This window comes from Amblyomma mixtum, chromosome 6, assembly GCF_055824585.1.
Source record: "Amblyomma mixtum isolate Tamu chromosome 6, ASM5582458v1, whole genome shotgun sequence".
In the NCBI taxonomy this organism is placed as follows: domain Eukaryota; kingdom Metazoa; phylum Arthropoda; class Arachnida; order Ixodida; family Ixodidae; genus Amblyomma; species Amblyomma mixtum.
This window is the reverse complement of record NC_143017.1, coordinates 160,768,438-160,784,795: the sequence shown is the minus strand read 5'-3', so window position 1 is coordinate 160,784,795 and position 16,358 is coordinate 160,768,438. Positions and strand designations below refer to the sequence as shown.

The 16,358-nt window shown below is 44.5% G+C and overlaps 1 protein-coding gene across 2 annotated transcripts in view; it reads right to left on the bottom strand.

Annotated features, from left to right (window-relative positions):
- The window catches only part of LOC149341005 (uncharacterized), a 45,706-nt gene extending 36,863 nt beyond the window's left edge, over positions 1-8,843 (bottom strand). For both annotated transcript variants that reach the window (XR_016283376.1, XM_089547480.1), the window contains exons 1-2: positions 8,697-8,843; positions 1,395-1,564 (exon numbers count right to left, since the gene is read on the bottom strand). Coding sequence is in view for 1 of the 2 variants with exons in the window: in XM_089547480.1 (XP_089403606.1) it covers positions 1,395-1,564; positions 8,697-8,819 (293 nt within the window). In the remaining variant the exon portion in view is untranslated. The remainder of the gene's footprint in view (positions 1-1,394; positions 1,565-8,696) is intronic.
- Between the last annotated feature and the right edge of the window lie 7,515 nt (positions 8,844-16,358).

Sequence of the window (16,358 nt, the reverse complement as noted above, 5' to 3'; positions counted from 1 at the left end):
GTGACAGATTCAGTATCACACGGAGCGTCACCTGACATTCTAATTCTGATCAGCAATATTGAGTCATGATGTGCCGAGCAAGCTCAAGTTGAACAATTTTGACTATATGACGATGATGAATGGAAGACGCGACTGCAATATTTCCTTTTGTCACAAAATTCGGCGCTATTCGCATCTCACCGGCGCGAGCCGAACGGGGGAGAAGGAAACCCCCGCTGAGCGCCTAGCCTGTGTGCGTGGCTCCCTCTCCCCTCCACCACCGCTCACCGACACGACGTGCGCGGAGGGAATGAGTCATCCATGCCGATTTCTCTCGAACGTCCGAGTCGCTTCTACTGCTAACCGGGGGAAAAGGGGGTAGCCTTGCGTGCGCTAAGACATGTCCCCCTCCTCTGCACTCGGACGTCGGCGACGGCGCCACGCCATAACTAGCCGGAACCTTCGAGAAACGGGCCCCGACCTCTGACCAATGGGGACGCGCGGCCGGTGTGAAGCGGAGGAGGACACAGCGCTGCCGATGCTGCATGTATGTGCGCGCCTACTCTGGCGCGTAGAACAAACAGACGTGAGAGCGAGCCTATAAAACAAGGACGTTGGCCGCTGACATATTAGTCCGGACCGCCGTTTAAGCTTCGGAGAAGCGCGCCCGTTCGACTCCCGGGGAAAACACCACTCGGCCAGCCACGGACCAACGAGGCAACGTTCGCCAGTCTGCGGGACGGCATCGTCGTGGACCTCAGGTCGTCGGACTGTCGCAGTGCCCGGTGAACAAATTATGTTTTGTTTATTTGCCTCTCTCTCTTGTGTTAGTGCACTTTAGGTGCAATATTGCCTTTGAATTATATTCTCTCTCGAGTTTAACTTTGCACGCGTTGCATCGTTTTGTTAATCACTTTGTATGTGCTTGTACTAGTGATTGTGAAATCCTCTGTATCGTCTCATTGCTGTATAAACATTGTTTTTGCTTGTCAACCTTTGGCTCCGACCCATTCTCTGGCTTGCGACCGGCGAAAGCTGGGCACCAAACGCCCAAAAACCTCTTCTCACTTGGTAGCTGGTCTCCGCTGAGCTTGCCACGCTGAGTCGAGGGCATCTCCTTTGAGTCCGAGACCGCTACCCCCACACGCTCTAAGGGTGTCTGGCAGCTTCTCGCTAAATGTGCGGGAAGTGTGGGTGACACCTTTTAACATGAACTATGCTGGGGTCTCAGAAGCTTCAGTGATTAAAACGCTGCAGTCAGAAAACATCAAAAGCTAAAAACAGAAAATTAAAAAAAAAGAGAAGCGGCAAAACATGCCTCATGACAATAACTTGTCAGCAATTACAGTTCACCACCCGTTTTGGCCGAAACTACGCATACGACGTCAACGCAAGTGGAGTGCTCAAGCGCTCACGTCGTCTGCTCCTGGCTGCCAGGCTCCGAAAAGGCGACGTCGCAGACTGCCTCGTCTGCGGGAAGATTTCCACCGTCCCACAGGACGGTGAGGTCCGTGGCTGTTGAATCTTCAAAACTGGTGGCGTTGCGAAAACACTGGTACGTCAGCACGGGCTCCTCGTGCATCCTCTGCGAGTGTTACAAGAGGAAGCGAAAAATAATAGTTCGACGAAAAGAATGAAGGAAAATAACAGGAATATAACAAAACAAGGCAGGAAAGGAAATTAGGTAAGTGAAAAAAAAATTAAACAAAAAGTTGCATCTCAGAAGTAGATGACACAGTGCAGATACTTCGAGCTCTTTGCTAGTATAATTGATTAATGATTAATGTTGACGCTGAGATAAAAAAGGAATATATTTTTTATCCTTTGTTGTTATCTGCCGTAAAGCCTTTATCAGTAAATACGAAGTTGTGTAAAGAGATTACTTGCGAATCGCTGAATGCATGACGTAGTGTCCGAAAGCGAGTCACTAAGAGGTTGATCGGTGCATTACAAGGGATCGCTCAAAGCATTGGGATGGTTGCTCTGTACGTGAGTGGATGTAGTATTCTACGCGGTATTGCCGTATTGTGGTACAAGAGGCGGAAGAAACTAAGAAAGTCAGTTGGGCGAACGATATAAAATATCGAAACCGCTTGAATACTGAGCTCAAGAAAGCCAGAAACGCCTATTACACAAATCAATTCACGTCAACTTGTGGTCGTGTCGATATTATGTGGAAGCGAGAGTAGTTTGCAGAAGCGCTGCCTGTGGCATGCGGCTCTTTGCATTCACACCTGGAACAGACTTCTTCACCTTTAGAGGAGAGAGTGTCCATGGAGGAAAGGCCAGAGGTAGTAGCTTCTGTGGCTGATTAATAGTAGGAAGGGGCAGGAGCTGTACTGCCTGGCCAAAGCTAGAGTTGCGGTGAGTTAGATGGACACGGTGTAGGAAGTGCTTCTTCCCTTGCAGGACATGGCGGAGATGGGTACGCATAGTTTCCTGGGCGGCAATCACCTCTAGTGGGAGACATCCTGCCTCCGCTACTGTTCCTGACACAGAGGAACCTTTTGGTAGGCCAAGACATATTCGCAGGTGTTGTTCCGTGCGGCATTGAGAGTCTTATTGCTTGATGTAGATAATCTTTGAAGCACTGGTAGACAGTAGCGCAAGGTTCCTTCAACGTAGGCTTTTTCAAGCAGAAGCATTGATCGGCAGTTGCTACCCCACCTTGTTCCCGCCATGAACCTGAACACTTGCGATGCTGCAGTAATCCTCTGGCAAAGTTTTTTGATCTGAGGTGACCATGACAGATTGTAGTCGATTACAACACCCAGGAATCGCTGAGATCGTACATATGGCAGCGATCGTCCGCCTAGGAGCAACGGATATCGGGTCGTCGTTTTTCTTGTAAACGCCATTGCAACACTCTTTTCTGGCGATAGACGAAGACCTCTGGAAGCCAGGTACATCGAAACGTGCAATAGCGCTCTCTGAAGACGTTGCTGGGTAATATAGCGCGAACGTGATGCGGTCCAGATGCAGATATCATCAGCATAAATTGTTATGCGGACCCCTCGCGGAAGGTTTCTTGTTATGTGAATAAGGACAATATTGAACAAGAGAGGGCTGAGCACCGCTCCCTGTGGTACGCAGCACATCCATATCTTTACCGATGGTTCAACTACTAAAGAAACCTCTTCTTGTGGCCTTTATGTACCCTCAACAGACCATGCCCTTTCTTACCGGCTGCAGCGGAGGACATCCTCTACGACAGCTGAGCTTCACGGCATTAAGGAAGCTGTTTCTTACATCCTGCGCCGAACCGCCGGCCGTTGGGTTATCTTCACCGATTCAAAAGCATCGCTGCAGATCCTCGCCAACCTGCTGAGAAAACGAATCACCAGCCAGTTTCCCTCGACATCGGGTATATACATCATTTAGCTATTGCCGCAGGCCACTGCATAACATTTCAGTGGGTACCTGCTCACTGTGGCATTCTGGCTAATGAAAAAGCAGATGAAGCGGCCCGTAAGGGCCATCAACATCGGAGATACATTCGAACTTTTTTTACGAAATCGGATGCGTCCCAAATGGCTAAAAGTTTTGCTTACGAAGAAAAGTATCGGCTTTGGAGTTTGCCGACACATCAGTACCAATTTCTTCACTCAATCGACCCACATCTTAGATCAAGACTCTCACCCAGAATTCCTCGACAACTGGAAACACTTTATCACCGACTTCGTCTGAATTCTGCATATACAAACCGCTTGCGATACCGTTTTGGACAAACGAACAGTCCGCATTGTGACAATTGTGCCGCGGTAGAAACTGTGGAACATATCCTACTTGTGTGCCCTGCGTATGCTAACGAGCGTGCGTACTATGAACATTGCATGCAGAAGCTCTGCCCAGTGCCCCTAACAATGGACAAAGTTTTAGGTCCCTTAGCCTGCTTCAGGCAACAGAGACTTGCAATGAACTTTCTTTTTTCATATTTAAAAGACATTGGACATCTAGATAAGCTCTAAATTCACTTGCACGTTACCTTCATGCATTCTTCATGCAGTGAACTTCGTCAGCCCATTTGTCGGACTATGCGCTCCATCATTCCATAGGTTACATCAATACTCGCCATTGCATCCTCAGTACACATTTCATGGCCGCATTTTATCTTCGTTTTTTTTTACCTCTTCCACGCTGCTCTCCTACTGTCTTTTTCTCCCAAATTCCCCTTCCTACGCAGAGTAGCATGCCAGCGATTTTTAAACGCCGGCTAAATTCTCTGCATTTCATTAAAGAGTCTCTCTCTCTCTCTTTGTGGAAGCGGCTAAACGCAATTTTGGGGAGAAATAGCAAATCAGGTGAATTAAATATGCTAAATATTGATGGTGTAAGTATAACTGGAAAAGAATTAGCAGATACGTTTAATACGCACTTTGTTTGTGCTTCTAGAAATCAAGTACCCCATAACAATCTCAGTGATGTTGTTCATATAAGCGACACTGTGTTTCTCAAACCGGTTAAAGAAGCAGATGTAACGGCAGCCTTCCACGAACTAAACAATAGCACATCCATTGATATTGATGGCCTCCAGATAAAACCTATACGGTATATTTTTGACCTTATTTTACCATACATCACGCATATCTTAAACCTTTGTGTCAGTACCGCTGTATTTCCTCGTAAAATGCAGATTGCACGTGTAACAGTTATCTTTAAAAAGGGTGATAAAAACCAGCTCGGAAATTACAGGCCAATATCCATCTTACCCGTGTTTTCTAAGCTATTAGAAAAAGTAATACTTAGAAACTTTTTGCAGTTTGAAGAAAAACACAAAATTATAACAGCGGCTCAGTATGGCTTCCGTAAGCACCGCTCTACTGAACTTGCACTATTAGATCAACGAGAATATATATTGAACGAACTCGAACATAATAGGATAGTCATTGGTATTTTTCTTGATTTTTCGAAGGCATTCGACTTATTGAACCATACAATACTTCTTCGTAAACTTGAGCGTTGTGGCTTCCGCGGCCATGCACTATCGCTTGTGCAGTCATACCTCATGGATCGCAAACAGGCAGTAGCAATAAATGGTCTCCTCTCAGATATGCAATCTGTAGGCTGTGGCGTTCCACAAGGTAGCATTTTGGGTCCATTTCTGTTTAATCTCTACATCAATGACATTGTACATGCAACTCCATTCGTTAAATTTATCATCTATGCTGATGACACCAGTATTTTTCTTGCCGGAGATAATGCAGCTGAACTCACAGATACTGCAAACAATGCACTGAAGCAAATAGAAAACTGGAGTAGCAGAAATGCGTTGCTGATTAACACAGCAAAGACTAAAGTCGTTGTTTTCAGAGGTAGAAACAAGAAGGTCTGTCTCAATGAGAATATATTCCTTCAGTCCGTACCCTTAGAAGTTGTGCCTTCATTTAAAACATTAGGTATAATATTTAATGAAAGAATGTCATGGGATGATCATGTTAGCTTTGTAATAAATAAATGTTCACGTATTATTGGTCTTCTTTACAAGAACCGTGAGATACTGCCGCGAAATGTAATGCTAATGCTATATAATTCATTGATACAATCTCATTTCAGCTATTGCCATTTAACCTGGGGTGCAACAACAGCAGGCAATCTTCAGAAACTACACTTGTTACAGAAAAAATTTCTAAGAATTGTTGAAAATGTTTCGCATACCTACCATACGGCCGCACTTTTCTTAAAGTATAACTTACTTCCAATTACTAAGCTTTATGACTATCGTCTGAGCAAGTGTGTGAAAAACGAGGTGTTGAAGAATATATCTTTTCTATCCAAATTAGCTGGTTTAGAAAAACGAGATGCAATGTACAACACAAGAAATATAGCACAATGGAACGTAAAAACATACAGAACTTTCTATGGTAATCAAACATTAGAAAATAAACTACCACGACTTCTTAACAAACTCGCACAAAACGATATTGATCTCCAAAACACAACACGCCACAAACTGTTCGAATATTTTTTACACTACACCTAACCTTTTTTTTTCTGTGATTTGTTTACCTAATTCTTTCTTTCACCATCATTGTAAGTTTTCTTTCCAGCCAGGACAATGCTGTTGATTTTATGCTGACTACTGTAACCTGATAACAGCTCTGCTATATGTATTTTTTTTCCTTTGTTATCTGTATTTCCTGTATTTTCTTTTTGTGTGTGTGTGTGTGTGAAAAAAAAAAACCACTGCATTGCTGTCAAAGTGGGGGCCCGTGGCCTTGTCAAGCTGTCAAACGGCAGCTTTTACTACGGGTCCCCGCCATCATCTGTACCATGGTGGCAAATAAAATTTGAATTTGAATTTGAATTTTAGGATATTTACAAGGATAAGGTGGCCGCAGATGGCACTAGAAAGGGTTAATGGGAGTAGTATGGAAGATGCATTTGTTCTGCAATGAACGTAGTTAGGCTCATGATGGCTATGATGATGCTGATAATCGTACGCCTGGAATCAGTCTCAGTGGCCATTTCATCTCAGGGTTAATCGCGATTAATTGTGGCAATGCGATCGCTGAATTCAATAATTAAAGATTTAGTCGCGCCTTTCCTAGCAGAGCTGTAATTTTTGTTACAGGCCAGCGGCGACCACTGCGTCAAATACGAAAACTCAGCGCTGGCACCATGTTGCTTTCTCTTATTAAGTATTGTGTAAAAGAAAGTCATCAGCCTCGATAGAAAGTAAAAGAGTTTGGTATATCGATGCACCCCTGGTTAAAGGATTGTAACGACGTGTTAAAAACAACGCAGTTAAAACTACTTATTTTTATTTTTTGATGGCTTGTGCACTCAGTTGTATTCACATGACGTTTTCTTAGTACGGACGACAAAGACACTTAGTGCATACACAGCAAGTTTGCAAGTAGCCAATCAGTGACTTTGACAATGAGGGACAAAGCGTTTAATATCGTGTCTAACTGAATAAGCATGGGTGAAAGTTGCAAGAATCGCAAAAGTAAAAATCTAAGTACAGTGAAACCAAACGCGGAGCTCAAAATGCGGTTAACAACTCTAACGCGCTCTTAGCAACCCAGTCTTTTGCAGCAGGTCAAAAGCACACAACGCATGCGTACGACTGAACATGAACCAGACAACCACTTTTCTCCAAGCCCAGAACAAAGTCACAATGCGCACTAACATACTATGTCACATCCAAAAGGTAAGAAAGAGTGCTTATAAAGGCTATACAATGAGATAGAATTTTATTCTGCGAGAGCCACAAGTATTATCTAAGCCGGAGGAAGCTTCGAGCGCTTGTGGGCGGGGCATATAGTTATTAGGTGCAGTTGTTGGCACCGCATGTCAGGGGGCAGAACTGCGACTGACAGTGACGCGTTCTCCAAACACGCAAGCGCAGTATCGAAGAAAGCATCGGATCGAAGAAAGGAAAATTACCGAATGGGGATGCACATTAACAAACCACAAACATTGGTGAGGTTGGGATAAGCAGCGACCGGGATAAGAGTTTGCGGAGACTGAGTACAACGAAAACGTAAGCACGAAAAGAACAGAGACACGAAAAGTGCAGGAAATACAAGGGTAAAGCACAACACCGCAAAGGAGCTGTAATGGTCAGGGGGTTAGCTAACGCGAGGTAAAAGTAAAAGATAACGGTATGGCAAGTGCCGGATTGAGAATTCAGGAACGTCGAATCGAAATTTTGAGTTTTCATAATGCCCGAAATATAACTGTTGGGTTATTACCTATCCGCAATAAGCCACCGAAATTCTCCTTAAGCCACAGTGTCGTAGAAACTAGTTTACCAATAGAGATTCCCGCCGGTTGAGTCGAACCGAAGAAAAACTTAGTGAAATGCCGATGTACTCACTTTCACATTTCATACGCACCCTCTGTTGCCGATAGAAGCATTTATCCGCGCCGATCTATAGAATGCAGCTTCAGAACATGACGCCAGCCGACCCCAGTGAAGGTGAACGTTCATGTTGCAGTAGCCTCAGTTCAATTAGCAAACTCAAGTATAATTTAATGCAAGCTTTTATGTAAAGCTACAATTCAAAGCCCTAACAAATTTTCTTCCTAAGGGATTAAAGTAAAGTAAGCGCCCTGTGTCAAAAACGACAGATACCATTTTTGCTTAGCTGTTTTTTTTTAGATCACCAGTTCCTTTATTGTCAAGGTTTAAGAACTGTACGCTTCGTCCAACTGAGCCGTCTACTGAGCCGTAGTACTCGGGTTCGAACCCGACCACTGCGGCCGTGTTTCGATGGAGGCGAAACGCATAAGGCGCCCGTATGCTGTGCGATGTGAGTGCACGTTAAAGATCCCCAGATAGTCGAAATTATTCCCGAGACCTCCACTACGGCATCTCTTTCTTCCTTTTTTCTTTCACTCCTCCATCCTTTATTCCTTCCCTTACGGCGGGGTTCGGGTGTCCACCGAGATACGGGAAACAGTTCCTGCGCCATTTCCGTTCCTCAAAAACCAATTTTCATTTTTTTTTCTTCATCCTTTGGCAGTGGAGGAGGAACTGTTGCGCCGCGTATCGATGTGTCGACTGCACAACTGCAGCAATTAAGGAATAGGGAGCCTTCAACTCATAACACCTAGCAAATAGAAAACCGGCCTATTCAAACACCTCCCCATACAGAAAACTGTGCATGCGCATGTTAAGTTTTTTTAAATTTCAACTCTCCAAATCGATGCTGCTTCTCGGCTAGGACTGATATTTGGTTATTTCTCCTCGCAGTCACTAAGCCACGTACCTCGAAGAAGTCCGCCATGGGCGTTCCATACACTGTCGGTGCTGCCAGAAACAAAAACAAGGCTACAAAGCTGCTCGAATGCATGTCTACGCTAGCTACAATGCCCAAATGGTTGTGCGACATGCGGCAGGACGGTTTTTGAAGGAGTTTGAAGGCTACCTGTCCTTTCAGTCACCGCCCGCTTCCCTTTGTCTCTGAGCCTTTCCCTCACTTCACTTCATTCCGAGCATGTTGGAAGCTACAGGCCGTACAACGCCCCCTTTTTTTTCGACCAATGACAAAATGCGGGAAGTTCATTTTGCTATTCCCGTTTCTTTTGTCTTTTTACGGTTTTTCCAAGAATGCTGCACTGTCCTCTTCTCTCATGAAGGTCAGTGACGGCATTTTATTTTTTATGACGGCAGACTTATGAGCCTGCAGCACAAGAGAATATAAATAAGCGCAGGAAAGAGCTGACAACCAAGTCTGAGGGGCAGTAGATTAATCTGCGTGTCTGCTACGCATTTCAGTGTTATGCTTTTCTTTTTCATCGCGGAACGTGGAAAAAGAATGCCGACTTTTTAGTGCACTTTTTTGTTGGAGACAGAGCGCGGACTAATTAAGGGTAAACCTCCAACCATTGTAATTTCTCCTGTTTATCTGGCAGTGGCCGACCGCCGGTAACTAACTTGACCTCAACGCCGCACAACCAGCTGCCTTCACCTTTAAGGCGAAGCAACGGGTCCCTGCAAAGCGGCACGGCACTGAGGTTCGATGCAACGAACATCTCATATAGTTGCCAAAGCAGGACATCGGTAATCTCTTCAAGTTACGTAAGCTTCTGATCACAACTTTACAACTCAAGCTGGGTCCTTGCCTGGCCCGCCAAACTAACGCCAAGCCCTCCCCTCTGCACTCTTTCCACATCGATAACTGACCTTTTTTAAAGTGCACTCTGTCTCCGTTCTCTTTTATACATCTAGAAGTAAACTTTGTAGCTTTCAACCATAAGCATGGTTAAATATTGTAACGCTGAGTCGTTCTAATTCAATCTTTCTTAGCCGCTGTGCTCCAATTTCAACTGCGACGGCCGAGTTCTTGCCAAATAAAGTAGGACTTGTGGCAGTGAAAGCAAGCACTGGTTATAAAGCGCTACATTCAGAACAAATTTAAACAAAAGAAAACACGAGCGCTGAAAGAGAAATTAAAGTTCCCTGCTACAAAAATAAAATTAACAGTAGCAAAAACCACCGGGGAAATTCATTAATGCAGTAATCAATTGCGCTCTCTGCCGATTGTTACACAGCAGAATGCTGAACAATGCAGGTGCGTATGTGTATAATATTAGCATTTGTAGAGAAAGTGAGGGAGAGACTGCTAAAGCGTACATGGTGGTTATGAATAACTTCTATAGCATTCATTTTTGCTGGCTTTCTTTCTGTACGGTGTAGCGGCTGTGTGGGTCATTAAATTTTCATGTCAAACTTTCCGCTGCGCCAACACTCGCGCAGGTGCACAGCAAGCATACTAGCAGGTACTGACGGCACTGCTGCGAAACATTGTACACCGACTGCTATATGGGGTCTTCGGGGGAAGAAAAATGTGTTAGGGTTTTAACGTAGTTAAACCCAGTAGACGTACGAAAGCATGTGTTTGGCCTAGCTCGCTTATGGTTTTGCTTTAATGGGTAGTCAGCACGTCTAGCAACGATACTAGTTCGATAGTAGTAATAGTTAATCAAGACGACGACGCGCAATGGACAGCGCGGGAGTTTGTTGCAGTTTAACACGAGGCGTGATCGGTGGCGGGGATAGCAAGTGCACTCGGGCAGTGGCCAGCGAAGCTGATCTGATCGCTCCGCCGTGAGTGCGAAACCCAATCGCGGCAATATTTATTTTATTTCTGCACCCTCAAGATCAGGGAAGCCATAGGAGTCTTGGTTGGGTTAAACCACGCTAAGTAGTGCTTGCACGCCAAAACGGTCGCGATATGCCAGCTAGTCAGAATTTCTCGGATCACGACTGGAAAAGTACGCGGTACAAACGCAAACCTCCCCTCAACCAAAAAGACCCTCGATACAGCAGTGAGCAAAGTTATCAATAACCAAAACTCCGGTTGCTACCACGACAACAAACCTGAACCTTTCCATTGTTTTCTCACTTCAGCTACAGCTGCGAGAGGCCACGAATCACTGAGGCCACCTTAGAGTGTACTGTGAGGTTTCCTTCGGAAACTTTTCTGTTTACAATGGCATATACTGCGCGCTCTTTGACGTCGCATCGCGTGCCTTACTTACCATGCTAACATTGCAGCCATAAAGCTTACCACATTACGCGAACAAAGGCAGTTCCATTTTCATTCCAGTTTAGGTTTCTGCACTCCATTGTATCGCGGCAGAGTCAAATAAGCGGGTGAAATTAGTAAGCTTGCGGAGTTAAATGAGGTCCATGGGAGAGGCCTTTCTCCTGCAGTGGACGTAGTTAGGCTGATGATAATTGGGATGATGATTAAATGATTGAAATCGTTCTGTGTCACCTTTTAGCGTAGGCATCATTGTTATTTCACGCTGTGTCTAAATAATTTTTGATCATCGTGGCAATGTTTGGTTACCAGAATTTTGGGAAAGCTTTTAGTTCTCGCCGCTGTGCTTGCAATCTATAGCACTCATATGAGTGAAGTAATTTTTTTTGTACAACTTTTCGCACAGACAACGTGCTGTCCCTCGTAGACCTCAACGTAGACCTCACGGAGCAATGTTTAGTTCTCTGAAGTTGAAATTGAAGATGAAGTTTTATTCTTAGTTGTCTCGTACGAGAAACTGATTAGAATCTGTCATTGCGCTTGGAAAAAAATAAAATTTGTGAGAGTCTCCTTTCGCGAATGCGAATTTTTCACAAAAAGTAAACATCAGGATAGTAGAAAGAAAGGTATGGAGCATGTTACACGGTGTTTAAAAAAAGATACTGAAACATAGTGTTTCGGAGATCGCGGAAGTCATATCCGTCTGAATGAGCGGCAAAGCCATCAGGAAGGCTTTTGGACTGAAACGGATGGCACGTGGAATTTCCTCCTTCTCGAACACACCTGCGTCGTCTACGTACTGGATGCGAATGAACGAAAGGCAACCGCTTGGTTTTTGGCAAGGTATGAAATATGATAATGGCGCATGGAGTGGATTATGGCTTTCAATGCAAATCTCTCTGACAAGACACAACACAAGCTCCGCCAAGCTTGGCATTCGCTGTTTCGACATGCACACGGTTTTTTTCTTTTTTTGCAGCTGCCGTCCACTTCGCTAAGCTGACTGTGTTGCTCTTCAGTATGTCTCAAAAAAAAAAAATCCGAGAGAGATCGCGGAGAAATCCGAAACTTTTATCTTTCGCACACACTTCAAGGCCCACATGGACAAATATGGCCGCAGATGGAATACCCTAAAGCGCCCCCTCATGTCCCCGGCTGCCGAAGAGGTCCCCTGGATGTTGCGCCCCACGGATATTCCTTATAAATTCCCTTTGGAAAGCATGTTAACGCCAAGTTTGCTGTCACGATATACTACGACAGCAACGCCATTTGGTGCTGAGACATATTGCCATACAGCTCTTGCTGTCAATGTTTTTCAGAACAGCGTGCATGAATAGCGAGTCAGTGATGTTTCTTTAGATAAGTCAAACATTTTTTTCTTCTGTAAGTAACACATCAGAGGTTGAAGCACTGGAGGGTTGGCGTTCAAAACGCACGCAGTATGCTGCGGTATAAATATACCAGTTACATCACATTGCAAGTCGCCTTAAAAAAAACTTCCAAGCGCTTTCAATGGGTCAAATGTTAAATCTCACTCCAAACCTGAGCTCAATGTCACCTTTTGCATTTCCAAGTCAACAAGAAGTCAGTATTTCTTCTCAGCTTGGTTACTCTAAAATAAGCCCCTCAGAACCATTGCTTAGAATATCACTCATGATTCTGCGTGCGCTGAAATGTAAGCTACGCATCAGCAGCAAAGACTCCTTTGTGAAGTCAGACCAAATAACAAACTAATTGTCAGAGAGCTGCTTAGCTGTAGCTAATTCCTAATCCGTCTCGTGATCACACCATTATCACACTAATAAATTCTGGATAAGCGCATTTTTTTTCAATGGGAAGTTGTGTATGAACGCATTTTTTCCATATCCTTACCATTCAATATATCCGCAGATATCTATTCTATTTATTGTGTTCTATTTATTGTCGAAAAAGCACCTCACTGGATTTTTTTTTCTTGGTGGCAGTCTTTCCTAGGTGCTAGCGCAGGAATGGGGAAGGTGCTAACCTTGTTGAGCACTGCGCTACTTGCAAGGATTGTACACCGGTGTTTTCGGGAGTGAGGATTCTGAGCACAAGCAAATCAAAAACAACCCGCGAAACGATAGAGGCATATTATATTCAGAGAGCAGGATCAGAAGGTGTCAGCGATACTTCAGTTCTTTTGTATGCTGCAGAAAAGATGTTCCTTTCAAAGTTTTTGCGATAAAGATGTGAAACGAGTTTTTTTCTTTTTCTTGTTTACCTTGCACGGTGTGCGCCTGCGCTGGTCTGAGTGTACTTAAGTTGTGTTTGCGTCCCTAAATAAACAGTTGACAGTCAGCGCTGTGTTCGTCCTTCTCTTCCTGCTTCTTTTCTTTGGCCGTGTGCCATTGCGCTGGAAAACTGAGTTTAAATCAAGCATACCAACTAGCCCAAGAACTAACTCAACAAAATTTAAAAGCAACATTTAGCTACGCATTGGAAGATTGGGCCATTCCCGCCCATTATGTTCATAACAATATCACAATATTCCCCAGCTGCCTCACCATTAAAGCCGATGCTCAGAAAAGCTGGACTTGTTCTTCGCACGCGATAAACAGGCTCGTACGTACATTATCATGACTTATTCTTTAACAAAAAAAGCTGAAGCGCCTGAACTTTATGCCTGGTTCGGGTGCGTTTCCCGCGTGCCCTCAGCAGCCAGCGGAAAGGAAAATAACAAAGCACGGCCACGCTCACCATAATTTATTGAACAAAAACACTACGCAGGCGGAATTAGTATAGCTTCTTTTATTGTTTCCATGTTTAAAATATTTCATTTTATGGGCAGAAAGCGCAAAGGTATATGGTTTATTTAGCTATGACAGCTGCCAGGGGAACGACACAGCCGTCTTGATGGACAACCGCAGGTGGTTCCCATCCGGATACCGCGTCACTGCTCCTAGCGCCGGATTACATTGCCGGCGTTCGTCCACCTTCAATGGCTGCAGGACTGAAGTCACTGCAGGCGCTTCACCGAAATAGGTATACGCCCTCAGAGGGAACGACCTCAGATTGAACACGTATTCGCCTATAGCGTGTCGAGGAACTTTACCATGATACCAGTTACCAGCTGCGTTCGACGGTGATATGCGCCGCCATAGTTGGGTAAAATGAATTAAAGGGCAACTCAGGACGGTTTAGAATTTGATGAGTTTAAAAGGGCCGAATGTGGGCAACATGCACGTAAAACCTGCGAAATTGTTTTGCGCTTGCATATGAAATTGTGACGTAATTGCCAAATAAAGGGGCGCCGGTGTTGAGGCTTCTCTGCAGTGCAGTGCAACGGGCAGAGGCTCCGATAATGACGTCACTTACGACGACTCTGTATTTACAGCGAAGAAACTGCTGTTTCATGGAAGAAAACCAACGCCATAAAAGGTGAAGCCCACGAAGCATTGTTTAGAGGTATCGGATGACGCGCAGCAGCATGCAGACGAAGGCAGCGGACGTCTGAAATTTCGGCGACAATGACGTCACTACGAATTTTCCCGCACTTCTCCAACGCAGTGAAGAGAAGCCTGAACATCATCGCGGTTTTAATCGACGATTACGTAACCATTTGAAATTATAGTACAAAAACAATTTGCATGCTTTACCTAGAAGCCTCATAGATTCAGATCAAAAAACCATTTCAGCTTCTCATTAAGCAGCGTATATGCATAGATAGCCTGCATTGCATACAAAATACACAATTGTACTAAGACTGGCACTCGCAAAAATGACTGCGGAGAGTGGATGAGCAAGTGCTACCAGCCTTTCATTTCTTTGTTAGCACGCGCAGAAAAATTGATATTTGGCACTATTCAACAAATTAATGAATGGCTTGTATAAGCATAGAGCCTGTCCTATTTGTCTTTGTTTCGTGTCCATGCTCCTGAAGTGAGGCAACTGAGGCACGCTGCAGTACTAGGACGTCTCAAGACGTCTTTCTTGTTAAGTTCTCAACGTTTAGTACAGGCGGCACTTTATGCGTGGCAGGAACGAACCTGTACTCAAACGCAGACCAACTGTAACATGAAGTGGAAGGAGCAGTAAAAACCCTACGTCTAGACAGCGTATAGTGCGTCACCGTTTCACCGGTGGCTGAACATATTAACTGCGTTTCCTACCTACATAAGATATATTTTTTGAAGCCAGATGGCCGTAGCCCCATGGCAAATTTATGCCTTGTGGAAAAGGGGCTTTCAGTGTCGCATACAAGTCATTTCGCTCCGTAAAGCAACCCTGAGTGATATGTCATTACAGAACGAGACTGGCATTGCAGCGTCCGGCCACCGAGCAAAATATTTTTTTTTTTCAGTAATTCTCCCTTTGCAGCTTTGTTTCAAAACCGCACCTATCTTTTTCGACAAAAGCTTACCTAACTTTACCTTAAGGGGAAGAATATCAACTGGAGCGCAGTCTTTCTCTTCAACAGCGGGTGACCTGTGAACAAGCACCGGGTCATTGCAGACATAATTAATCTTTTGAATCAAATAATTGTTAAACTAAGGCTAATAGCTTTCTCAGAATCCTCGGAGTTGAAGAACAATATTTGTCCTCTGTTTTTTTTTTTTTTACCTATCCGGATCACCCTGCCAACTTCTAGCTGTCCTGCATGGAGAGCTTATAATTAATAAAGCGGTAACTTCTTTCAAAAGGGCCAGTCCTCGTTGAACAGCCAAGTTTCTGTGAAAACTGTTAGCTTTCCTTCGCAGCTTTAAGGCTGCGCTCACGTGGATATTAACGAGTAATTACTCCCTCGAATGAAATCTGCACCACCTTTGAAGTTCCATTAAATACACTGGACACACCTCATATGACCTTCAAGTGTCCTCCGTCACAGATGATGACGATGACGAAGCAGGAAGCAGACACTACACACGACTACGTCAGGCATATCAGGAAACAGCCGGTTCAATCGCAGCTTGCTCTCCTGACTCCTGCAAGACGTACGCAGGCCGGTATTGTTTGATTGGAGACGTTACCTCAGAAGCTTGCTTATCATATAGCTTTGCAAATTTCTGATAATCATCTGGCTTGGAAACTTCCAGCTCTCCACGCATGTTTCGAGTGCAATATAAGCCTGTGTCGAGGGCGAAAACAGACGTGAACGTGACTATGGCGTCTTAAAGTAGACGACTGTGTTCGTAATGAGGTCTAAGTGAAGATAGTCCTTGAACTAAGTCGTGCCCACAGATCCAGCAGCTGCGCATCACGGGTTGAAATATCGTGGAAGTTGTATAGTATATCTTTATCCAATATAAAGGCCCTTTCCATTATAAAATTTTGTGGAGCAGCCGCGTACAATCGCATATTAAAAGCTATTTTAACCCTTCTTTGGACGCCTTTTCGTAGTTGATTAGGCTATGGCGTTTAACT